At 33.7% G+C, this 25,742-nt stretch overlaps 1 protein-coding gene across 2 annotated transcripts; it reads right to left on the bottom strand.

The window, feature by feature from the left end:
- Positions 1 to 20,594: 20,594 nt before the first annotated feature.
- LOC107866894 (7-deoxyloganetic acid glucosyltransferase) lies at positions 20,595 to 23,991 on the bottom strand. Of its 2 annotated transcripts, XM_016712908.2 has the most exons (3): positions 22,813 to 23,543; positions 22,412 to 22,501; positions 20,595 to 21,628 (listed from the first exon to the last, which is right to left on the bottom strand). In XM_016712908.2, exons 1-3 carry the CDS (start codon positions 23,294 to 23,296, stop codon positions 20,676 to 20,678), a joined length of 1,527 nt encoding a protein of 508 aa, XP_016568394.1. In that variant the 5' UTR covers positions 23,297 to 23,543; the 3' UTR covers positions 20,595 to 20,675. The 2 variants fall into 2 exon arrangements, with proteins under 2 accessions (XP_016568394.1, XP_016568395.1); XM_016712909.2 differs by lacking the exon at positions 22,412 to 22,501 and having other exon boundaries at positions 22,813 to 23,991.
- Between the last annotated feature and the right edge of the window lie 1,751 nt (positions 23,992 to 25,742).

The raw sequence follows: 25,742 nt of genomic DNA, 5'->3' as shown, positions 1-25,742 counted from the left end.
ACACAAAAAAAAAAACGAGAGAGAAAGAAAGAGCTTCCTTTGCAAAATCAACAACAACAACAATTATTTATTCGATCTCCGATCCTTCTTCCAACTTTTCAACTCCTCGATTCGACTCTAAAATTAAGCAAATCTAAAATAAAATCAACAAGATATACTTTTTCATTTTCAATTTCAAATTAAGAAGAAAGATTATTGTAGATTCTTCTTTGATTAGTTTAGACCTGATTCGGATCCTATAGCTTGAAATTCACGTAATGTTTGTTTGCGGTCATCTTCTTCACCATCTTGTTGCCTCTCCGATCGTCAGAAAAATGAAAGGTGAAGAATTTACAGATAAGGAAAAGAGAAAAGAGAAAGGAGAATGAAAAAGGAAAGAGAAAAGGGAAATATTAAAGGAAAAGGAAAGTAGTTAATTTTTTATAATAAAAATAGAATATCATGTGGTAATATTACGTGGACACGCGTGATATCACTTCCCAATACACATGTGGTTGTGAGTTTTTAAGGGGGTAATAATTTCAATTTTAAATAGATCGGGCTGGGGGGGGGGGGGGGGGGGGGGGGGGGGGGGGGGTTCATAGGACTCCCCTAAAGATGAAGTGTGTAGTTGGGATTTTGAGCATAGGTTGGACGGGTTTTAGATCATTTTCACTAATTATAATATTAGGTTTGTTAGTTCGAAGAAGTTAAAGAGAAATTAAGAGAAATATATATATATATATATATATACATGGGTGTAAATAGTAATTTAGTATATATTCTCAGTGGGTTATTCGGTAATAGATAACCCAATAAAAAAAAAATAAAACCGAGCCAATAACCCAATAATTTTTTTTCATAAAACCATTTAAAAATCGTTAACCCATTAACCCAATAACAATAAACCAATAACATTTTTATCTGTTCGATTTTTGCACATGCCTAGCTGCAGTACAAAGCATGGGTCATCCTTGATTTCAGCCGCATCAACATATTTATTTTGGTCCAAATTCAGAAAATCTTTATATATTATTTTACTCCTTTTGTATACCTAGGTAAATCTCTATTATATATCGCCAATATCTTGTAAATCTTTAGTATAAATCTCCAATATCTTGTACCTTTTTAGGAGTGTATCTCTTTGTTATTTTGTATCTTAATTAGACTTCTACCTTATTTAGAGTTCTGAAGTCGGTTTTGTGTTACTTCGACTTCTACTTTATTTAGAATGCTGAAGTCGGTTTTGTGCTACTTTTGTTTAGGTTGATTTCATTTTTTTACGAGTATTGTATATCAGTTGTATTCATTCAATAATATTTTCAATAATTCAATAAATATTTAATATTCATTCAGTTTTATTATTGAATCAATCAAAATCCAATATTCATTCAATTCAATTCCATTATTCTTAAATTCTCTTTCATACTTTAATTCAATTTCTAACAATTGTCAAGCCAATAATTATGGAATTCCTTTTTTCTTACAATTACAATAGTTAATGCACTCATATGTCTAAAGGACATCTGAGCATGAGTCCAACAATAATTTTTTATAGATAATAATTTTTAATAAGCAGAAATAATGATAGCAATATCTACAACAAAAACTTGCAAAGATGCAAATCTTCCGATGACTTATAACATTTAGATGAATGAAACAAAGTATGTATTATTTAGAGTTGTTAGAAGCAAAGTATACACGCCGTAGAACTCCCAAGTTAAAGTTAGCAGTTACTATACTTGTTTACATAACTCATTCTTGTAATGACAATTCTAACATAATAAAATTGATAATTTCATTAGCCAGAAAGAGTGTAAAAGAATTACAACTGAGTCAACAGTATGACGATCCATTACAACTTATCTTATCCATAGCAACAAAGGTCAAACATGCAACATTAATCAAGTCTATAAGCCATCGTTACACCATCTGGCTTTATGTGAGCAAAATCCAACTCATTCTTGTTCAGAGCATGATTCAAGTAAAATCTACCCAAAAGAAAATGAAGTCATCACTTGATCAAACTCAATAATTTTTTAAATTTCTATTATTTATATATGTTATTTAAATTATTACTCCTGCCAAATTTTTTTGTAAGGTACTACTCCTACTAACTTCTAACAATATAAGAGATAGGTTTGATTTTACCGTAGAACTTTTAAAACTATGGGGAGAAATCTCTCTTTAAACAAGACTCTTTAATGACTACATTGTCATGCTATTGTGTTATGATATGAGAAGTTGTCATTCTATTGTGTGATGATATGAGAATAGGGGTCTTCTATTTATATTTATAGAGGTTCAAAATTTTTCCTCCCAGAAAGGAGTTAGCCAAATATGAAAGAGTTTTATATTTTCTTTTTATTAAAAATAAATAATTATGGTATTACTTTTATATTTTTCTTTCAAAAAAAGTAAAACTTATATTTGGTAAGAAAATCAGAATAAAAATACTAGCAAAATGTTATTACTGCTTTAATTAATAGTTTAACCATATTACTGTTGGATAATGTGAATAATAAAAACCGAATTGGAGGCTAGAAAGACGCACGAAATATTTTTCTAAAGGTAAAATTTGCTCTCTCTCCTCTACAAGATTGCTATGAAATTTAATACAAATAATTTTAGTGGATATGACAAACTTTTGAATTTTTGCACCAAGCAAATAGTGAACAAATCCTATTGGAAAGCAAGAAATCTAAAACTTGATCTTTTATGGGAAGAAAAAAAATTATTTGCAGAAAGTTGAAAAGAAAGAAAAGTTATTTTGCAAAACAACGCTTGAACAATTTATACAGTTAAACTTTTAACAACACACCTTTTCTTAAAAGACACATCTTTTCAATCAAGCTTATATAAAAAAAATATCTTTTCAATAAAAGACACACCCTTTCAATAAGAGACATCCTTTCAATAAAAAAAATACATTTTTTCACCAAAATATAAATTATTTATTTAAGTAATTACTAACAATTTTCCACTTAATTAAATATAAATGATGAGTAGAGCAAGTTATGTCTATACATAAAGTGATATATCTTTTGATTTGAACAATACCTTAGTGCCACGTCACAAGACAAAATTGAAATTCTACGTAGCATAATAGCTCTGAATGTGTTATTCCTTATGATAACATCAGTGACACTACACACATAAATATTTTATTTCTGTTTTTCACTGAAACATGCTTAGCACTTTTATGGCCATGTGTTATTCAAAAGTCATGAACACTTATGAGAGCAACTCCAACTCTTAATCGAAGTGGCACCACCTCTACGTTCATATAGGTAAAGTTTTTTCAGTGTCTTTGACATTTTCGAGCACTTGTTCCTTGAACTGAACCTTATTAAAAGTAATAGAACTCAACCCTCCTATCATAACAATCTGTACCAGTAAATGTCTTACTTAAGTATAGAAACATCCACGTATCAATAACTTGTTATTACCCTTTGAATAAAAAACTATTAATTTTATAGTGTAAGGTAGGATTGCCATTGGTGGACTTAATTTAAGAGTTTTAACTCATCAACTAAACTCGAAGTTGTTTTCACCAACTCTTTTGTAAGAGATTTAATGAATAGATCAACTAATTAAGTTACTTTTTTACTTCACAAATATGATAGAGATAATTTCATTCTTACTCAATTTTCTCACATAATCATGTCAAAAATTATGTGTCTTGACTTTTCATTGTATTTATTACTATAGGATCGAGCTAAAATGGCTTGACTATCACAATAAATTGAAATTGAACTCACATCTTTTGAGATCAAAGAAATTTCTAAAAGAAAATTCCTCAGCCACTCAGTTGTTTTTCCTACTTCTGCTAATGCAACAAATTCTGATTCCGTGGTTGAATGCACTATGCAAGTCTATTTCTTGAATTTTCAAAAAACTGCACTTCCTTTCAAGATAAATACCAACCATTTGTGAACTTGTTGTTTTTCAAACTCGATATTCAATCTGTGTCTGCATATCCTTCTAAAATAGCAGGAAACTTAGAATATTGTATACTCAAGTTATTTGTTTTCTTAATAAAATCAAGAACTCGTTCAATGGCCTTCCAATGATCAATACTATGATTACTGTAGACACCTAATTTCTTCCCTCCCCGACATCACTTTTACCCACTTTTACTTTATCCTACCGTGTACCCTCATCTACATGATAACCCCTCCATAAATTGACAAAATAATGACCAACTCTACACAAATTTTATCCCAAAGTTCCCACCTCATCTCAATTGATAAAAATTAACAACCCTCACTATTAAATTAGGCCACCTCACCACTGCCTACCCATTCCCTCAACCCCCCTACACGTTTTCTTTCCTTTAAATGGAATAATAAAGAATAAAAAAAAAAGGCGAACTCATCATCACCTGGAAGATTCCCATTTCCATCTACATATAAATCATTCACATACACACACAAAAAAAAAAGGAAAAGAGGGCCCACGAAAATTCTTTTTTGATTTTTTTTTTCAAATTCATAAGAGAATACATTTACCCTTTCTTTCATTCTTTTGACAGGTTCAGAGAGGAATACATATACCCTTTTTTCATTCTTTTACAGGTACCAACACACACACAAACACTGATATAGAGAAATCATAGAGAGATTCGAGAGAGGGGGAGATTCGAGAGGAGAGAGATCGAACGAGAGAGGGAGAGATAGAAGCGATTGAGAGAGAGATCGGAGAGCACTATTTAGGTGAGTGGTGTCTCACTAGAAGACTCGGTTGAAACTCATCGAAAAAGTGACCCAAACCACTCCACCACCGGAAAAACGATCCCGTCTATCTTAAACTTCCAAAACCCGATCTGACCAATTCCTTCCAATGCCAATTCCGTCTAAATCAATTGAAAAATGATGAGACAAAAACGTTATGGATGAAAATGGGTTTGGGTCTTGTCTGTCCTTCGCATTTTTTGTTTCGGTTTAGAGGAAAACAAAAGAAGGGTGCAAATTGAAACAGGTTTGTTCGTGATTGAGTTTCGAGTTGAGGTTTCGATGCGGAATCTATCCCGTTTGATGAAAAAATACTTATTTGAAAGAGGAATCGAGGTCTAATTCTATCTCTTGTCATTTTTATTTCATTATATGTGATTGATGTTGTGATTGTGGGTTGATTATTATGTTTAATTGCCCTTTTTGTGAATATTTGGTGATTAAATAGACTATCATGGTGGAACTTTGATGTTGATATGGGTGAGTAATTATTTTAACGTGAAAATTTGTGGATTAAAAAGAAATTTGGGAAAGGGTGAATCTTGATAAAGAATTTGTTTTAATTTTGCTACGTTAATATGTTGGATGTGATAGAATTACGATAAATCGAGAGTTGGTAGGCAAACGGTAATCCGGGTAGGCAAGTTTAGGAATTGTGGATTGATGGAATGTTTGAAATATGTGTTGAGTGGTTTTGTTTACCGCATTTGGATCAATTGTATTCATTTAACCGGGGAATGCCCTGAGGCCATTTGTATTTATTCATCGGGGAACGTCCCGACGTATTATGTTGGTGGAAGACGTTCGTGATGAAGGCCCGAGGCGTCGGGTAAAGCACGGGAGCGTAGTTAGGATTAGTGTAGGTTAGATAGGATTTATTTTCTCATTTTATTTATTTTGGACTGTATAATTGGACTGAACACTATACTTTGGATTTATTTTGTTTCGTGTGTTTGGATGCTTGTTTATGTGTTTTGTGTGGTTTATACATTCTTAGTTTCAAATTAGCCGATATGTTCTACCAAGTGACCATGGTCAAACCACGGGATCGAAGGGTGCCTAACACCTTCCCCTCGGTCAACAGAATTCCTTAACCGGAATCTTTGTTCACGGATTAGTTTTATAGAGTCAAAACTATTTTGAAAAAGGATATCCACGGGTGACTTAGCACACCCGATTTATGCCAAGTGGCGACTCTGAGTTTTGAATATAATGAATCATTTTCGAAACAATCTTTCTTTTGTCACTTCAATAATAAAAACCCTTTCGAACCTTAAAATATAATCTTTTTGGAGTTAAAAAAAGGGTGTGACAGCTCTGGCAACTCTACTTGGGCTTTTTCAGAATTCGAGCTTATTTTTGGAGTTATATCGGCTTAGTTTGACATTATGGGGGTATAAACGTGTTTGTGTGATTGTTTGTATTGTTTTATCATTGTAGCGTGCTTACGTGCTCTTGGTTTACAGTTTTTCTTATGTGTTACCGCTTTATAACTGACATCATGTGCATAATTCGTGTCAATTCTTTCTGCAATAAGTTCTGCAGTACACACTGTGTACATGACCTATAGTTGAGTCACCCTTATTTTAGGAGGGGAAGCCGTCAGCTTGTATGGAGTAGGTAGACAGCCAAAGCAGGCACTTCGACCATACGCTCCCCGAACAGCCTTGTTAGTGAACCCCAACGTAGGTCAGCCTTTATGTCATACTTATGTGCATCATATTGAGACCTAGCAGGACCCACTTGGTCCTTTGTAGGAGAGTCACCTCTAAAGCATTCCTACATGGTAAATGTTGCATCTTTGAGGATAACGGGGTCATTTGACAGATTGATTTGGGCAAAAGCATGTGCTAGAATTAAAGGAAGTGTGTAGGCAAGGAAAAGTTTATTTAAAAAAAAAAATGGAAAACGAGAAAAAGACGAATCGAGAAAGAGTTTCGTAGTTTTTTTTAGAGTTTTTTTTTTATGGTTTTTGTTCTTCACAATCCAAAAATTCAAAAAGATTTTTACCTTTACATTCATTTGTCAAAATCAAAAACATCAAAAGACTTTTCTTTTGTTTCGTTTAGCAAGTATTCACAATTTGAAAACTTCAAAAAAGATTTTTCATTCATAGGATTTTTTATAAAAGAAAAATGCAAAAAATGTAGGAATTTTGTACATTTCATGAAAATACCAAAAAGATTTTTCTTTCCTAATTGTTGGTGTCAGTTTTATGTAGAGTATCAAAGTGAAAACCCCCAAAAAAAGATTTTTATCGTTATTAGGGTTCAATCGGTTATTTAATCCTTAATTGTCCAATCTGGATGAACTACACACCCCTGATTCTCCTTTTTTGGGATGTGAGATACGTAGGCAGCTTATTATTGGTTCGGGAATCTTATTTAAAAAATTCAAAAAAGATTTTCTTCACTCTTCATCTAGAGTAGGTGTCATATACATCTTTAGAAGCTACAAAAAGATTTTCCTTTAGTAATTTCAAGTTTCTTTGTCGTATGCTATTAAAAATCGAAAACCCAAAAAAAAATTTCTTTGGTAATCATAGGTTTCATTTTGTATAGGGAGTTTTAACTTGAAAAATGCAAAAAAGATTTCGTCAATTCTTTTGACAATTTATTATTTTCTTTTCTTCTCAAAGTTTCAAAAAAAAGGAGAAAAAGAAAGAGAGTTGATCGGTCATTTTGTGGCCAAACTTCACGAACTACGCAAATTGATTCTCCTCTTTCGGGATGTGAGATACGTAGGCGCCCTTCTTGGTTTTGGTGACCTTTTCAAAAAGAAAAAAAGAGAAATTTTGAGAAAGTGTTAAACTCTAAGACATTTGCTATCTCTTGTTCAGTTAGTTTAAGGTGGTTGGTTTGTGGCATTTTGGCTGGTTCTCCATATTGTACCAAGTCACAGAGAACGTTATGGACAACAAGGATACCGAGTTTGTTGTCACTAATCAGATAGGGAGTTCAAAAAATGATAATTTAGGATCTAATGAAGAGATTTAGAAATTAAGGCAGCAAATGATAGAGATGCATCGAGCTTGGACTAATGGGTTGCCACCTCCCCTAGTTTCCACTGATAATCTGAAATATCTTTCTGGCTTGCCTCCCGTGTCATATGTACAATTTCTCATTTTTGTTGATATGCCACAACATGCATTAGTATCGAATCCGAGGCAACAATATCCAACCACTTCCAATGTTCATTTTCTCACTCCCCAATCCAAGACCACCACATACGCGGCTCCACCTGTTGTTCATGCTTTTAAGGTGCCACCCCCACCTGAAGCTCCTACTTTTGATGTTCATCCACGAGCTGTGCCTCCCTACTCTACAAGAGAGCCTACATTGAATATTACTGGCGATTAGCGTTACACTTCCGAGCCTACATTAAAGTTGACTGGTCTTTACGGTGACACTCAACTGCCTAAATTTACTCCTAACACTGAGAAACCTGTTATGACAGAAGAACAAGAGGAAATGACCAGAAATTGAGAAGTTTGGAACTGGCTATGAAGAACTTGTAAGGACTTGAAGGTTACAAAAGTGTCTCATATAAGGACTTATGCATGTTTCCAGGTGTCAACCTTCCTTCTGGCTTTAAAATGCCAAAGTTTGAGAAGTATGACGGATATGGGGACCCAGTGGCACATTTGAGGCGCTATTGTAATCAATTAAGAGGTGTTGCAGGGAAGGAAGAACTACTCATGGATTATTTTGGGGAGAGTCTTTCAGGCCTAAATTCAGAATGGTTTGTTGACCAAGACATTGACAAGTGGATTAGTTGGGATGACCTAGCTAATGGATTTTTGCAACAATTTCAATACAATGTGGAGTTGATCCCTGGCGAAAAATCCCTAACTAGTATAAAAAAGAAGAATACTGAGAGTTTCAGGGAGTATGCGATCAGATGGCACGAAAAAGCTGCTAGAGTAAAATCGCCAATGAAAGAAAGCAAAATAATGAATGTGTTTATTTAAGCGCGGGATGAAACATATTATCAACACTTGTTACCTGCATTAGGCAAGTCATTTATTGAGGTCCTTAAAATGGGGGAGATGATAGAAGAGGGAATTAAGACTGGTCGCATTGTGAGTTTTGCAACATTAAAAGCGACAACTGAAGCAATTCAAAAGGGTTCAGGAAGTGTTGGGGAGATAAAGAATGAGGAAGATGCATCTTCTATTGTAGTTGGACAGCGGGCACGGTCAAGAAGACCCTGTTTTCGTCACTCTCAGGCTCAAACCCAAGTTCATGCCCAAGCTCCACATAATCACTCCCAAAATTCATTATACTCTGCTTCTCCACCTTCATATCCAGTATATAACGCACAACCACATGTTCAACCTCCATGTTACCTACAGTGGAACACACCAACTCCTCAGATTCATCTTTTAACTCCACAAACATACCAAAACCCTTCTAATCCTGATTTTTGATTCAAGCCAAACGATGAAATGAGGCAGAAGTTGAAAGATAGCTTCACACTAATTGGAGAGTCGTATGCCAGTTTATTTCAGAGATTGGTACAATGGGGCATGATCATTTCTCTCCTTGGGTGCTCTCTTAATCGGTGTTCAAGAAATTTTGATCCTAATGTATGATGTGCGTATCATTCTGATGCTCAGGGTCATAGTATTAAAGATTGTCGAGATTTGAAAAGAGAATTGAGAAGATGATTCAAGATGGATCAATTATGGTGCAGAACATTGACAGTGAGGGAAACTCTAGTCATACTGATATGCAAACCAGTGGCAAAGATGTCAGACTGAGCAATTGAGAAGTCACCTCTCTCCCTACTAAGAAGATGTCTGGTAGTTTGGTTTGTTTTATTTTCTATTATCCAAATTCTTTTAGGGTTGTAGTTCGGGATCTATCTTGTTTTTTCCTTTTGTCTTTTATGTTCAAACCCTTCTATCTTTTGTTTCAACTAAATGAAGTGTCCCATTTTCCTTTGTGTTTTAAATATGTGTTGTTTGTTTGTTTTCTTTATATAGTACATTTTATGTTGACTCTAGTGATATGACATGCTAGTGAAATTTTCAGCCAGATCTTAAAATCCGGTTTAAGCATGAGCATTGAATTAGAGGGTTAAAGTTAGAAAAAGAGAGCGCCTAAGAAAATAGATAGGCCTAAGAAAATAGATAGAGTGCTGGGGCATTTGGTGATCAAGTTGAGTCCTTCTTTGAAAATTAAGGCAATTATTTTGAGAATCGTGAGAATAACTTTATCAACATTTGAAAGAAATGTCTCAATTAGGTCAAATAGTGGATGTGTGATCCTACATTAAAAGGAATAGAAAAATTAGCTCCACGAAAGCATGAGGAATGTACAACAAAGATGCAATTTGCAGAAGAATTAGTGAGGCACAGTCTCAGTTAAAATTAGTGCTGTAAAAAAATATCACAAATGATCTTCATCTCTCACTTTCATATTGCATGATATGTACTTGCATTTTCAAGGATTGATATGACGAAGGCATTTCATTCTGTTATCCAAACATCGTATCATCCTTTGTTTATCCCATTTGAGCTTTAGTCCTAATTTATTTCATACCCCTCTTTTGGAATCAAGATAGAGTCAGCAAAACTCAAAAAAAATGTGCCGAGCAAAAAAATAGAGTCAAAAGGTATAAAAAAAAAAGAGAAAAAAAAAGACCAAAAAAAAAAAAAAAGGTGCCAAGCAAAAAAAAAGAGTCAAAAGGTATAAAAAAAAAAGAGAAAAAATATGTCCAAAAAGAAAAAAAAAGTGTCAAGCAAAATAAAGTCAGAAAAATCTCAAAAAGAGAGTCAATAAAACAAAAGAAAAGGAAATTAAAATCAAGCAAAAGATCGAGCCGCCAGAACTATGCGTGACCTGATTCTCCTATTTCGGGGGTGTGATAGGTAGGCTGCCCTATGCTGGGCTTGGTCCAACCAAATAAATAAATTTAGAATTGCCCAGTCAAAAAAAACTGGGGCATGGGTTAATCCTCATCGTTTGAGTCGATTCCAAAAGTTGTAAGTCCCACCCCACTTCAAGTGTCGATTGGGCCTTATGTCATCCTTTCTTTCTAACCCTATCCAAAAGCCAAGTTACAATCAAAGAAAGACCTTTAGATCAATCTTTGAGGATGTGAAAGCTAATTATGCAAGGGATATAATGATACATTTGGGAACTACCTGTCTTTCTCAGCATAAGGAATCAAGAGAGAAATAAAAATGAGAGAGTCTTATTAGTGAAAACCCTCACAGACACCATAAGGCGATGGTGAGCTGAGAGAAAAATGAGAGAGGCTTGTTGGCAAAAACCCTTCAAGGCGCCACTAGCCGAATGAAGTCGTAAATGCAATTGACCTAAGGAAGTAACTCAGTTTCAAGACCGTTAACTCAACAACAATTGGTAGAAAGTTTGGATGAAAAGATCAAGCTGCTTAATCGAAAATGCATGGCATAATCATTAGAGTTGACTGTCGTTTTTTCGATGAATTTGTCATTCTTTGTTTCAAACGGGGACATTCATTGTCTTTTATTTCTTCTCTTTATTTTTGTTTATATTTCTTGAGTCAGTTATCCAAAAAAAATTGTCATTCTATTTTCTTTTCTTGTCTTTGAGTCAAGTCCATGTCAAAACAAGTGAGAAAAGATTTCAAAACTAGCTACCAGCTTCATTAATAGCACAAAGCAAGACAAAAGCTAGCACATGAAAGAGACATGATTGTGAGCCAAAAAGGGTATGTAGAAAGTTTTGTCAACTGAGAAGTCGGGGAACTCATGGAAATACCAAGGTTCAAAGGTCTATCTGAGAAGCATGAAAAAGCAGAGATACTGTGTTCGTTTCTGTCACTCTTAATAACCTGAGTTTGAGTCAATGATGCAGCAAGCCAATGACATATGCTAATGGTTAGAAGCAAGGTTAAATGTGATTGGGGCAATATCGATTGCCTCGAAAGCCAAAGCCACAAACCAGCCACCATGTTTTAATCTCAGAAGTTTTCTTCGTATGAAACAGGAACAGGTTACCTTCAAATCAAGGATTTCTAATCCTAAACAACAAAGGCCATAATTTCTCACTTCTACAAAGGCAAGAGGCAATGTTGCTGCACAGGTTTAATAATCTAGTCATGGTAAAATTCATCAGCCTATATCCCTCGGAGACATACTTTCTTGTCCAGGGATTTCAGTCTTCATCTGCCAGGTGGTACACTTCTTAAATTGAGCCTTGACTCTTAGAAAACGTACCTTCTGGTCGAGTTATTCCCTTTGACCCCTAGAAGACGTACCCTTTAGTCGAGTCATCCCCTTTGATTCCTAGAAGACATACCTTTTAGTCGAGTCATTTCCTTTTGAACCCTAGAAGACTTACCTTTTAGTCGATTCATCCCCTTTGATTCCTATAAGACGTACCTTTTAGTCGAGTTATTCCCTTTGACCCCTAGAAGACGTACCTTTTAGTCGAGTCATCCCCTTTGATTCCTATAAGACGTACCTTTTAGTCGAGTTATCCCCCTTGATTCCTATAAGACGTACCTTTTAGTCGAGTCATTCCCTTGACCCCTAGAAGACGTACCTTTTAGTTGAGTCATTTCCCTTGATTCCTATAAAACGTACCTTTTAGTTGAGTCATTCCCTTTGATTCCTATAAGACGTACCTTTTAGTCGAGTTATTCTCTTTGATTCTTATAATGATGTGACTTTTGCAAAAGCCCTTTGATGATAAACTGGGGCAAAATTTAATTCTTGTGTTGGAACTTCACTTTTCTGGCAAATGAAACCTCTTTATAATAATCTTTGTTTGGGATCATTTTCTTTTTAGTTTTGATGTGATTTCAGGAGCCCGCCTGGAGAACAAAGTAAAGAAATGAAAAGTCAAGCAACAAAGTGAAGAAGTTGAAAGTCAAGCAACAAGGTGAAAAGTTGAAAGTTAACAGATTGAAAAATAGCAAGTCAAGAGCCCGTCTGAATAATAGGGTAAGGAAATTAAAAGTTAAGCAATGAGGTGAAACAATTGAAAGCCAAACGACAAGTTGATGGAATTGCAAGTCAGGAGCCCGCCTGAAGAATAGGGTGAGAAAATTACAAGTCAAGAGCCCACCTGAAGAATAGGGTGATGAAATGGCAAGACAGGAGCCCGCCCAAAGCACAGGACGAATAAATGGAAAATTAAACAACAAGGTGAAGCAATTGAAAACCAGTCAACAAGTGATGAAATTGCAAGTCAGGAGCCCTCCTGAAGAATAGGGTGATGAAACTTAAGTCAGGAGTCCAACAGAAGCTGTATAGATAGGATTTTGTAATTTTCATTTTGATGTAATGACAGAGCCGCAGATCGGAATCTCAATGGAACCTCACTCAGCTCTCAAACTCGGTATAGTCCTTCTCTTCAAATCCTTTAAAATACCCGTCACCTGATTCCTCCATAACTTGGGTAAGTAGAATATCTGAAGTCAGGACTTGGTTATCCTTTTTCCTTTTGTTTCTTCCTTTGAATAATGGTCGGGACAAAATTCTGTCTTGTTGTCTACTTTTTTGTCTGAGAACACTGTGTGTTTACATTCAAAGGGGACATGATGTAGTCACCTAATTTTGTCCCTCCCCGACATCACTTTTACCCACCTTTATTTTATCTTACCGTGTACCCTCATCTACAAGATAACCCCTCCATAAATTGACAAAACAATGACCAACTCTAAACAAATTTTATCCCAAAGTTCCCACCTCATCTCAATTAATAACAAATTAACAACTCTCCCTATTAAATTAGGCCACCTCACCACTACCTGCCCATTCCCTCAAGCCTCCTACACGTTTTCTTTCCTTTAAAAGGAATAATAAAGAATAAAAAAAGAGGCGAACTCATCATCACCTGGAAGATTCCCATTTCCATATACATATAAATCATTTACATACACACAAAAAAAGGAAAAGGGGGCCCACGAAAATTCCTTTTTGATATTTTTTTTTCAAATTCATAAGAGAATACATATACCCTTTCTTCCATTCTTTTGACAGGTTCAGAGAGGAATACATATACCCTTTTTTCATTCTTTTACAGGTACCAACACACACACATACACTGATATAGAGAAATCATAGTGATATTCGAGAGAAAGGGAGATTCGAGAGGAGAGAGATCAAACGAGAGAGGGAGATATAGAACCGATTGAGAGAGAGATCGGAGAGCACTATTCAGGTGAGTGGTGTCTCACTTGAAAACTCAGCTGAAACTCATCGAAAAAGTGACCCAAACCACCTCACCGCCAAAAAAATGATCCCGTCTATCTTAAACTTCCAAAACTCAATCTGACCAATTCCTTCCATTGCCAATTCCGTCTAAATCAATTAAAAAACGATGAGACAAAAACATTGCGGATGAAAAAGGATTTGGGTCTTGTCCGTCCTTCGCATTTTTTGTTTTGGTTTAGAGGAAAACAAAATAAGGGTGCAAATTGAAACTGGTTTTTTCGTGATTGATTTTTGAGTTGAGGTTCTGATGCGGACTCTATCCCGTTTGATGAAAAAATACTTATTTTAAAGAGGAATCGAGGTCTAATTCTATCTCTTGTCATTTTTATTTCATTATATGTGATTGATGTTGTGATTGTGGGTTGATTATTATGTTTAATGGCCCTTTTTGTGAATATTTGGTGATTGAATAGACTATCATGGTGGAACTTTGATGTTGATATGGGTGAGTAATTATTTTAACGTGAAAATTTGTGGATTAAAAAGAAATTTGGGAAAGGGTGAATCTTGATAAAGAATTTGTTTTAATTTTGCTACGTTAATATGTTGGATGTGATAGAATTACGATAAATCGAGAGTTGGTAGGCAAACGGTAATCCGGGTAGGCAAGTTTACGGATTGTGGATTGATGGAATGTTTGAAATAAGTGTTGAGTGATTTTGTTTACCGCATTTGGATCAATTGTATTCATTTAGCCGGGGAATGCCCCGAGGCCATTTGTATTTATTCATCGGGGAACGTCCCGACGTATTATGTTGGTGGAAGACGTTCGTGATGAAGGCCCGAGGCGTCGGGTAAAGCACGGGAGCGTAGTTAGGATTAGTGTAGGTTAGATAGGATTTATTTTCTCATTTTATTTATTTTGGACTGTATAATTGGACTGAACACTATACTTTGGATTTATTTTGTTTCGTGTGTTTGGATGCTTGTTTATGTGTTTTGTGTGGTTTATACATTCTTAGTGTCAAATTCTCTGATATGTTCTACCAAGTGACCATGGTCAAACCACGGGATCGAGGGGTGCCTAACACCTTCCCCTCGGTCAACAGAATTCCTTAACCGGAATCTCTCTTCACGGATTAATTTTATAGAGTCAAAACTGTTTTGAAAAAGGATATCTACGGGTAACTTGGCACACCCGATTTATGTCAAGTGGCGACTCTGAGTTTTGAATATAATGAATCATTTTCGAAACAATCTTTCTTTTGTCACTTCAATAATAAAAACCCTTCCGAACCTTAAAATATAATCTTTTTGGAGTTAAAAAAGGGGTGTGACAATTACTAGTAAATCTGCTTATTAACTGTGTGTACTATGTCAAATCTTGTGCAATGTGTAGCATACATAAGACTTTCAATAGATCTTGTATACTCAAGTTAAGCCACAATTTTTCTTCATTCTTAATTAATTTGATTCTTGGATCAAATGAAGTGCTCACCTCTTTTATATTTAAGTGACTAAATTTATTTAGCACTTTTTCAATGTAATGAGATTGACTCAATACACATTCTTCACTATTTTTTTTTAATCTTAATACCTAATATGATATTAACTTGTCCAAAATCCTTAATAGTGAATGAGGAAGACAAAAACCTCTTCGTTTCTAAAATTTCATTCATATCATTGATTATAGTTATCATGTCATCAATGTATAAATAAATTAATACTAAATAATTACTCCAATTTTAGAATAAACACATTTATCAGCAATATAATGCTTAAAGCCATATGATAAAATAGCTCTATCAAATTTTATATGTCATTGTTTAGGGGCCTATTTTAGTTCATATTGGAACTTGAAAAGCTTACAGATTTTGTGTTCATTTTCCAATAGAACGAACCCTTCAGGTTGTTTCATATAAACCTCCTCTTCGAGATCATCGTTTAGGAATGCTATTTTGATATCCCCTGATGAACATGTAAATCGTAAATATATATTAAAGCAAATACAACTCTAATCAAACTTATTCTTGCTACGGGTGCATATGTATCAAAATAATCAATTCCTTCTTTTTGTCGAAAGTCTTTAGCAACTAACCTAACTTCATAGGTATGTAAAGTTTCATCAGTATGGTTCTTTCTTCGACACACCCACTTAGGTTTTAAAGTTGGAGGCAAGTCAATAAGTTCTCAAGTCTGATTTGACATAATTGAATACATTTCATCTTTAAAAGCATCTTTTCAAATGGCTTCATCTCTAAAAGCCATTTCTTCTTTAGAAGTCTTAGGACCATCTTTCACTTGAAAAATAATTGAAATTATTCTTACAATAATATCTCTATTACTTTCTACAAGATTAAAAGAAATCTGTTGAGAGTCAATTCATCTGATTCAATTATTGTAGTCTTTCGAGCTCTGGTGCCTCTCATTTGTTCACTAAGTTTATTGTTAACCTCTTGTGAACTAGATTGCTCAACAATCCTTTGAGATATTTCTTCAATGGTTATATCAGTTGATGAGAAATTAAATCTTTTTTTTAAGTTAATAGGTATTCAAAAAATTCCATATATCTACCTTCTATAATCACATTCGACTCTAAATTAAGAAGTCGATAAGTTTTGCTATTTGAGGCATAACCTACAAATGCACACTTAATCCCTCTAGGACCCAACTTGATTCGATTTAAATTATTATTTTTTGGAATAGCAAGACACGACCCACCCTTTAAAATATTTTATATTAGGTTTTCTTCCTTTCCACAAATCATATGGAGTAATTTGATTCTTCATAGAAATTCTATTGAATATATGACATGTAGCAAGAAGTGTTCTTCCCCACAAATTAAATGATAATTCAGCATATAACAACAAAGCATTAATCATTTCTAAATAAGTTACATTTTTTTCTGCTAAACCATTTTGTCGAGGAGTGCGAGGTCCAGAACATTCATGAATAATATCATTTTCTTCACAAAAAGTATCAAATTTTTTTTAAAAATATTCTTCTCCTCTATCACTTCTTAAGATTTTAATTCTTTTTCCTAGTTGATTATCTATTTCAGCCTTCTAACTTTTAAAAGTATTAAAGGTCTTATTTTTGTGTCTCAATAAATGTACATAAGTATTCCTAGAATAATCATTAATAATGAAGTATCTATTTCCTCCTTTTGTTAGCATATCATTTAATTCACATATGTTAGAATGTACTAAATCTAACAAGTCAATGTTTTTTTCAATACTTTTAAAAGGCTTCTTAATCAATTTAGATTTAACGTATACTTCATATATTTTTAAATTATTTAAATTACAAGAAATCAATCCACTTTTAATCATTCTTTTCATAATATTTAAGCCAACATGTACTAATCTATAATGTCATAAAGAAATTGAAACCAACATATAAACAGAAACAACATTCTTATTATTAATAAACTTATCAGTTACAGACAACTAGACCATTTCATAGTAGAATAGCCTTTTTCAACAAATACATCATTTCGAAATAAAATTAATCTTTTCGATTCCATTACAGATTTGATATTCGATTTGTCCAAAAGTACCCCACTAATAAATTTTTATTATAATGACTTGATTCTGTGAACCTTCTCCTTTTATGTATTTTGATCAATTTATTCCTCTCCGTGATTTCTATGTATGATTTTTGGAGTATGGAAATGGTTGACATGATTTTTGATGCTATCTGAAATGATTTGTGCAAGTTTGTGATTTTTAGAGGTTGGAATAGTCTCATAGTTGACTTCGATCAATATTTATTGTTCTATGTGTCGAATGACAAAATGGACTATGTTAGTAGATCCGAAACGTCGATTTTGAATTGATAGCATGGTTGATTCAATTTTATAGCTTTTACATATCATTTCAATCCTTGATTTAGAAATTAGTGAAATTGAATCTTGGAGGTTAATTTTATAAAAATAATTTATTTTCGAAAAATCTGATATCTTCATTGAATTTGCAACATCGAATTTAGTCAAATAGCATATTTCGTTTGCCTTCATGTGATTTCAAACGAATTTTGAGGGGTTGATCAGCAACTTTGCAATCTTGTTGATCCAGCTGAAATTTGGTGCAGCCTCTTTAGCACCCAATGGATCGCTAAAGTTGTAGATGCTTTAGCGGATCCTACTGGCTGGAAACTACCGCTAAAGCGAATGTTTGACCTCTTTAGCGGTCGCATATCCTAACATTCCACTATAACCCGAGTCTCTTTCCAACATTAATTCGAGATTCGTTTCTCAATCCTAACTCTCGATTTTTGACTCGAAACTCGACTCGACTCTTGATCTCGATTTAAAACACAACTTTCAATCTTGGCACTTGACTTTCAACCCAAGATCTGTCTCTCAAATATGATCCAAGACATATTAATTTAGAATTCAGACACGACTTGAGACTCGATTTTCAAACTCAACCTAAATTAAATATGAACTCTTAAACTTGATTTGGGACTCGAAACTCTATCGGACCCTGAATCCAATTTGAGAACAACTCTCAACACCAACTCAAGATTCAACCTCGTGACGGGAATCAATGTTATCCGACTCTCAAAACTCCAACTCCGACTCCAACCCCAACTCAGGACCCATTATCCTAAACGCTTTTAAGTTAATATTTTCTCCTAACTAATCAAACGCCATGAAATATATAAGAAATTATTTATTTTCCAACAAAATATTTTCTGAAAAACATTTTTCATCATACCAAACACAACATAGTTTTAACTTCACTTATCGCTATGTAAGTTATCCGTAGTGGATTATCTCATTAAGTTATTTATGAGTTTACCTCTTTACATTCTGTACACTAATGAAAATTTTTCATCTCTACTTTTAAAAAATCAATTCTAGTAATTACAACAGTTACATTATAATTTTCAAATTTCTATTCATACATGTATCCATTACAAAGTTACTTATAATAAAAAATCTATATTGTAAGTAATTATCTGTATTTGTCTATTATTGAACTCATAATTTTATGAATCATGAACACCAAGGTGTGGCTGATAAATATTGTAATGCATAACATATGAATGTAATATCTTTCTAGGGAGGTCAGGCAACATCGATATAAGTTAGTACACATGTGATTAAAATTTAAGCGAATCCATATAAATTTATATAAAGTCTAAGAAATAAATAGTTTTCCTTCGTACAAATAGTATTTGTTATGATAAATAATTATAATGAAAGGGTTATATCAAGTGTACTTATCTGTAATTTATCAGTTGGTACTGCATCATGATTTTGTCGATCATGGAAGACAAGGAGAATTTTAAAGACTAGTCAAGTATAGATGCTTTGTACGTGTGTCTCACCTGGTGAAAATGGAATATCACAATAACTTTTCAGTATATAGAATTCAAAGAACTAAACTACAGGAATAATAGTATCTTTTGTGGTGCATCTTTCATTTAACACTTTGTCCGTATTTTTTTATTTACTATTTTTTTTTAAAATAAAAAAAAAAAAACTTGACTAAGACGAGGCCAATTCGAAAAGAAATTCAAGAGGTGCTGCAAATAATGTAGTAGCAGGGAGGATTTTCAAAGAAAAAGTATGCATAATTATCATGATCCCAATTTGTGGATATCAGTGTTTTCATACACGAATTCGGGAATATTTGATAAAGTGAGGACATAAATCAAGTTCAATATCAATTCATAATCAATGTTCTTGAAAAATAATTATTTGGTGTTTGGATGTTCAGATTGCTTAATATCATTATCAGGCTGTTCTGTTAAAAAGACATATCAAATTCATCATCATTAATAATCACTTATAACAATTTCTAGTTGATGCATAAGAAGTCAAAGAATACGAAGATAACAAATAACTGCAAAACCAACAATTATAAATTTGATATAGTATGTAGAGAAATATTAGTTGCATTACAATAGAAGTACATGAAGCATATTGTTTTCAATTATAAATTCTAATGCCATGTTAATTAGAATTTGATTTCTAGTTAAAGAAAACCTAAATCTAAATGATTTATTGTATAATTAAAGTGCTATACACTTAAAAGACCTAAATCGAAACTTTTCTAGTGTGGTTTGTTTAGTTATGTAAAACTTCCAACTATACTTATTTAATGAGAAAAAGTAACTTACTTATTTATTGAGGAAAAAAAAAAAGTAAAATAACGATTTTATCTGTTACGAAGTATTTTAATGAAGGGTAAAAAATTCAAACTACTTTTGTAAGGGTCTTTACAGTATATTATTGTTTATAGATTATAGATATAGATTGTTATGTATAATGTGAAAGATCTATTTTGAAAAGTTTAAACAATACAACTAAAAGTTAGTGTATGCATGCATTGTTAAAATTTGTGTCGAACATGTTTAAACGAATATAAAGTTTATGAAATAAATGGACTTTTTTGAAACTTAATAGCTCCACCTTCCCTCTTAGATGCATGGCATGCTTAGCTAGAAGCATTAACTTTGTCAAACCATTCTCTTATTATATGTTCTTACAAGTTTCAAAAGTGTTTATTCCCTTTTTTAAATTATTCATGCTAAATAAAATTACATCACATAAATTAAAATAAAAAAAGTAACTTTTAAGGTCTTGGAATTAATCTTTGCGCTTTGCATATACTACCCAGAATTATGAGGCCGTCTCAAATGAACAACCATATAATAATTTTACCAAAGCATTGAATTATCCATATTAAGAGTTTGCTTAAACAAAGTAAGAAGAATAAATTAAAGAGAATTTATTGACATTTGAAATTAGAACATGAGCCAATTCTTTAGGCATACATTATATTGTGAGGTGGTTATTATATCCTCATCAACTTAATATCCTCAATCAAACGGTCCAAATCTTGGTAGGAAGAGCCATTTTCAGCAACACTTGCTATTGCCAAATGGCTCCTCTCTTTAGCCCTTTCCAAGAAATCAATTTTATTGACCTCCATCACTTGTCTCACCATCCTCTCAACTGTGGCTCTATCACATATATCTTTCATGTCTAGACCAAGCTTCCACACCTCCCCAACATACCTACTATTTACATGTTGATCGACAAAATAGGGCCAACAAATCATTGGCACTCCCTCTACTATACTTTCCAAAGTTGAATTCCACCCACTATGAGTTAAGAACCCCCCAATTGAAGAGTGAGCTAGAACCTCTTCTTGTGGTGCCCAACGGACAATACAACCCCTCTCCTTTGTACTTTCAGACAACTCCTTGGGAACATTATTAATGTTGTCGTCCTCGTCCTCTTCAAGTCCAATAATTGAACCAGGCCTCTGCACCCACAAGAACGGCGTCATACTGTTCACAAGACCATACCAAAACTCCAAGAAATGAGCCTTGCTCATTGTCGCAAGGCTTCCAATGCTGACAAATAGAACTGATTTCTTTGGTTGCTTGTCGAGCCAATCCATACAACTCATATCCTCTTTCCAGAGGCTGTTGGACATTGTTGTTGTCTTTGGCAAACACTGCTGGGAAGCAGCTAATTTTGCCTTGATTTGAATGTGAAGAGGCCCAATGGCATAAATGTTTGGAATCATTGATCGGAATTGTGACAGAATGGGCCCTTCAAGGCCTTCAAATGTGTTGAATATTACACCTTGGGCTTGAACAATATGTTTTCCCTCCTTGATTACAAGTTGGATAATGGGGCAATCAAGGCTAGGTGATCGGCAGAAACTGGGAAGGTCTCGCCGCCTCAGGACACCTTCCATTCCTGGCACATTATTTACTAATGCATCCAAGTCATTTCCTGTTCGCACCAAGAAAGCACATATTATCGCTTGTTATATATGTATATCCCATAATAAGCAAAAAAAAATTATATTGTGATTTCATTTGCAGAAACTTCAAGAAGTAAAACTATATTGATGACTCCAGATGGAAATGATCATGGATTGGTTAGCCCAGTGTACGAATCTTTTCCCAATATTGTGCCTACGAATAGGAAAACCGCGACGGTAACATACGGTAAAAACTTATACGCACCCAGTGCATACACCAAATTAATATTTTTTTATCATAGTTATGTAATTAAATTAAGTAAAATACATGTTGATTAATCATGGTTAAGTAACATGAACTTTAAATTCGAACACATGACATGCATGTATTGATTTGGTGTATACACCGAGTGCGTGTAAGTTTTTTCCGTAACATAGAGTACTCAAAACATAGAACGTATAATTTACATATGAGCCATACAAAATGTCATTTTAAATAAATATATGCCCACAAACACATTAAAGTTTGTTATCACAATAACCTGGCCGTCTCCATGAAAAATTATCTTTATCAGCTAGCATTGCTGATCACCTAATTTGAATATTAATTTTTCTTTGTTCTTTTAGATGGATAAGAAAACAAAATAACAAGGTGGTACTACTACATCAGAATATAGCTGCTGCACGATCGGACACCTATGACTTGCAAAGACTCTTTGATGATGTTAGATATATACTACTAAATTTAGTGTTACGATTTGGACATAATAAGCAAACCACAAGTGAAAGAAAATAACAACACACAAATTTACCTGAAAATTTTTGCGGGAAACAACACCGGCAGAGGCAGAGGAGGTTTACTATAATGAAAAGAGAGTATAGAGTGGAGAAGGCTGAATTTTCTGAATAACGAGAAAAACTCATTAAATGCACTTATATGTAGTAAGCGCGTACAAATAGGTTCTAGGCTCAAAAACATTAAGGTCCATGCATACTGGGGCGCATCGGGATCAGTGGTGGGCTCCGTGATCGGGCTGCTACCACCACAGACCCATTAAAAATTACAAACATAGATTACACTACGAAACTTTCAGGGACGGACCAACAAAATTCGGATCACAGCGGTAACATTCAGGGAAGTCAAATATGGTAGAAAAACATTAAGAAAAATACAACTTTTTTCTTGAAGTCCAATAAAGCTAATTAGACTAACCTTTGAAAGGAATTTCGCCAGCTTCAATGAGTTTGGGAACAGCCAAGTAAGTCCAGAGACCACAAGGACTTATAGTGTCAAAATAAAGAAGTGGGATTCTTACCTCTTTTGCTACATCAACAGCAAAAGTAAAAATACCATCAACTATGAGACAAGTTGGACCACCACAAGCTGCTATCACCATCTCTCTGAACAGTGGGCTGCTCACCTCTTCTATACCTTCAATAATCTTCATTATTTGGTCTCCAGTTCTTGGATTATCTTCTGGAAGTCCATCTGGAACTGTAATGAATTTGAAGTTTGGATATTTTTCAAAACGGATTTCGACGTCTGTGCAATTCAGCAGGCGTTGCTGGATATGTTCAGTGTTTAGGAAAGTGACATAAATTTCCTGGTGAAGGCACAAAAGTTCTGCCAGTTTTAGCATACAGCTCACCGGACCTTGTAGAGGCAACGGGAAAATGAGTACGTGAGGAACTGCCATTCTTAATCTTTAGTATTTTTGGAAATTATAATCCGGTTGAGGTTCAATCTTGATATATGCTGGTTATTAATATAGTAGTAGAAGAAATTAAAAGTAGCTACGGATAGAGCCGACAATATGGTCGGCCCGTTGGGTCGGCCCGATTCGATTAATGTAGTAGCTTCAATTTTCAGAGTTTTTTAGTTTGGCCTGAATAACCTCGTGATCCGTTATTAGTATTTTTATTTGGTTCAAATGATATCATGTCAAAAATTATTTAATTTTGTTATTAGAAATATTCTTTGAGGTGTTAACAAGTATTAACGTTATGTAATATTGTTTGCTAATATTTATGTTTATTAATATTTTAAAATTAAATTATAAAATTTTATTTTTTTAAATATGGGCTGACCTGTGAGTCCCGCAGCCTATAAAGTAATGGTGTGGACTTGATATTTTTGGCCCATCATTTTAATGAGTTGATCCGGCCTGATCCGTCAAACTCAAAGCCCATAAACCGATCCGTATTGATAGCTCTAGCTACGAAATTGTTATTAGATTGTCGCTGTATAGCACATAACAGCTTAGCGAACACGACTGGTTGATTCTGATTAATTTTACTGTTCAATAATATAGAAATCGTCCATGGCTATTTTCTGTAAATGTTTTCTGAAATAAATCCATCCACTAAGAAGCCAAAAGAATATAATAATCAAATACAGTGGAAAGACACAGACACAGATAGGGTCATATTGTATAAACTATTGTATGAAAGTAGAATTGGACCAATTTGCTGATGATGAAGCAGCTGGAAAGTTTGGCAAGTAGTTGACCTTAGTGGTTTTATTGGACCTTCATAATGAAAGATCAGATTTTGCTTTTATGTAAATGATTTTGGTCCTAAAACTATCTGTTATAAGTTGGGTCTATCGAAAACAACCTCTCTATTTCGTCTGAGATAGTAATATAATTTGCGTACATTCGATCTTTCCCAAATTCCATTATGTGAAAATACACTCACAGCCAGAACTAAAAATTATGCTTAGGGGGTCAAAATCTGAAGAAAAAACTCATCAAAGGGGTTCATCATCTACAATATATAAATACAAAATCATTTTAATCATATATAATTTTCTGTCGAAGGAAGTTGATTCAAACCCCTTTAATAGGTTAACTCTGCCTCTACATATAGTATGTTATTGTTGTTTTTGTCCTAAAAATAAGGAAAGCTTGGATTTACAAGATCCGTAAATTATTCTACGTACCATAAACCCAAGAAAAAGAATTCTACCGGTCATCTTTGGAATAGAATATTTTATTAATGGAAAGAAGCAGGATTGTAGGGTTTTTTAATTTTATTTTGCTTTGTCTTAAGAACTAATTAATCTCTGGCTGTTTTACTTTTCAAAATACAATAGGTAAAGTGACATTTATTCTTAGCAATTTGTTCAACGACTATAATGATGTTCTACTGAACTCTGTGGTTGTTACTGAATACATTGCTAGTATATATTTTCTTTTTCTTTCTTATAACCATCCAGTATTCGGGTCCACTAATTACATCAGCTCACACACCCTATAGAATTCAGGGAATAATGTTCTTTGTAAGAAATTTCCTTATTTTTAAAGTTGAAAAGTGGAAAAAGAAATCAAGAACAATACATAGATTTATGTGAAAATTTTTGCGAAAAAATCACGGCAGGTACAGAGGAAGTTTCACTATTTAATGGAGAGAGAGTACAATGCGGAGAAGGCTGAATTTTTTGAATAATAAAAATAACCCACTAAATCGCACTTGTATAATACATGCGTACAAATAGGTTCTAGGCTCCCAAACATAAAGGTTCATACTGCGGGCGGGACTTTGCCCCACACCATTATCGAGATTAGTGGTGGGCTTCGAAATTAGACCGAACTAACAAAATTTAAGTCACAATTCTAACAAAAAAATATGAAGAGATATACTAATTTATTTCGTCGCATTCATTGTATTAGTTATCCTGTGATTAGTTCTTGCCGAAATAATTGCCTCAAAGAATACAGTGCGTGAAAGCTGTCTTCGAAACGTCCACAATTATTGATATTTGTTTGGACATTTTATTTGCTGATCACTTATGTGAGGTCAAATCATATATATATATTTAATTATATATTATTTGTCTCACATTTTAGTACTTTTAATCATTGTTTAAGTATATATTAAGTACTATTGTTTAAGGCTTAATATTATATATTAACGTGTAGGATTAAATTGATGTAAAGATAAAAAGATTTAGAGTATACACAAATACAAAACATGAAAAGTTTATACTCTTCTCCTCTCATTTTATGTGACATACTTTGACCGGACGCTGAATTTAAGAAATAAGAAAAAGACTTGGTGATATTTATCAAATTATCGTTTATTAAAAAATGTAATATTTTTATTTTAATTAAGTGAGATCAATAAGGATAAAAGTAAAATTGT

The sequence above is a fragment of the Capsicum annuum genome, chromosome 4 (assembly GCF_002878395.1).
Source record: "Capsicum annuum cultivar UCD-10X-F1 chromosome 4, UCD10Xv1.1, whole genome shotgun sequence".
NCBI classification, from domain to species: domain Eukaryota; kingdom Viridiplantae; phylum Streptophyta; class Magnoliopsida; order Solanales; family Solanaceae; genus Capsicum; species Capsicum annuum.
This window is presented reverse-complemented; position numbering and strand designations above follow the sequence as displayed.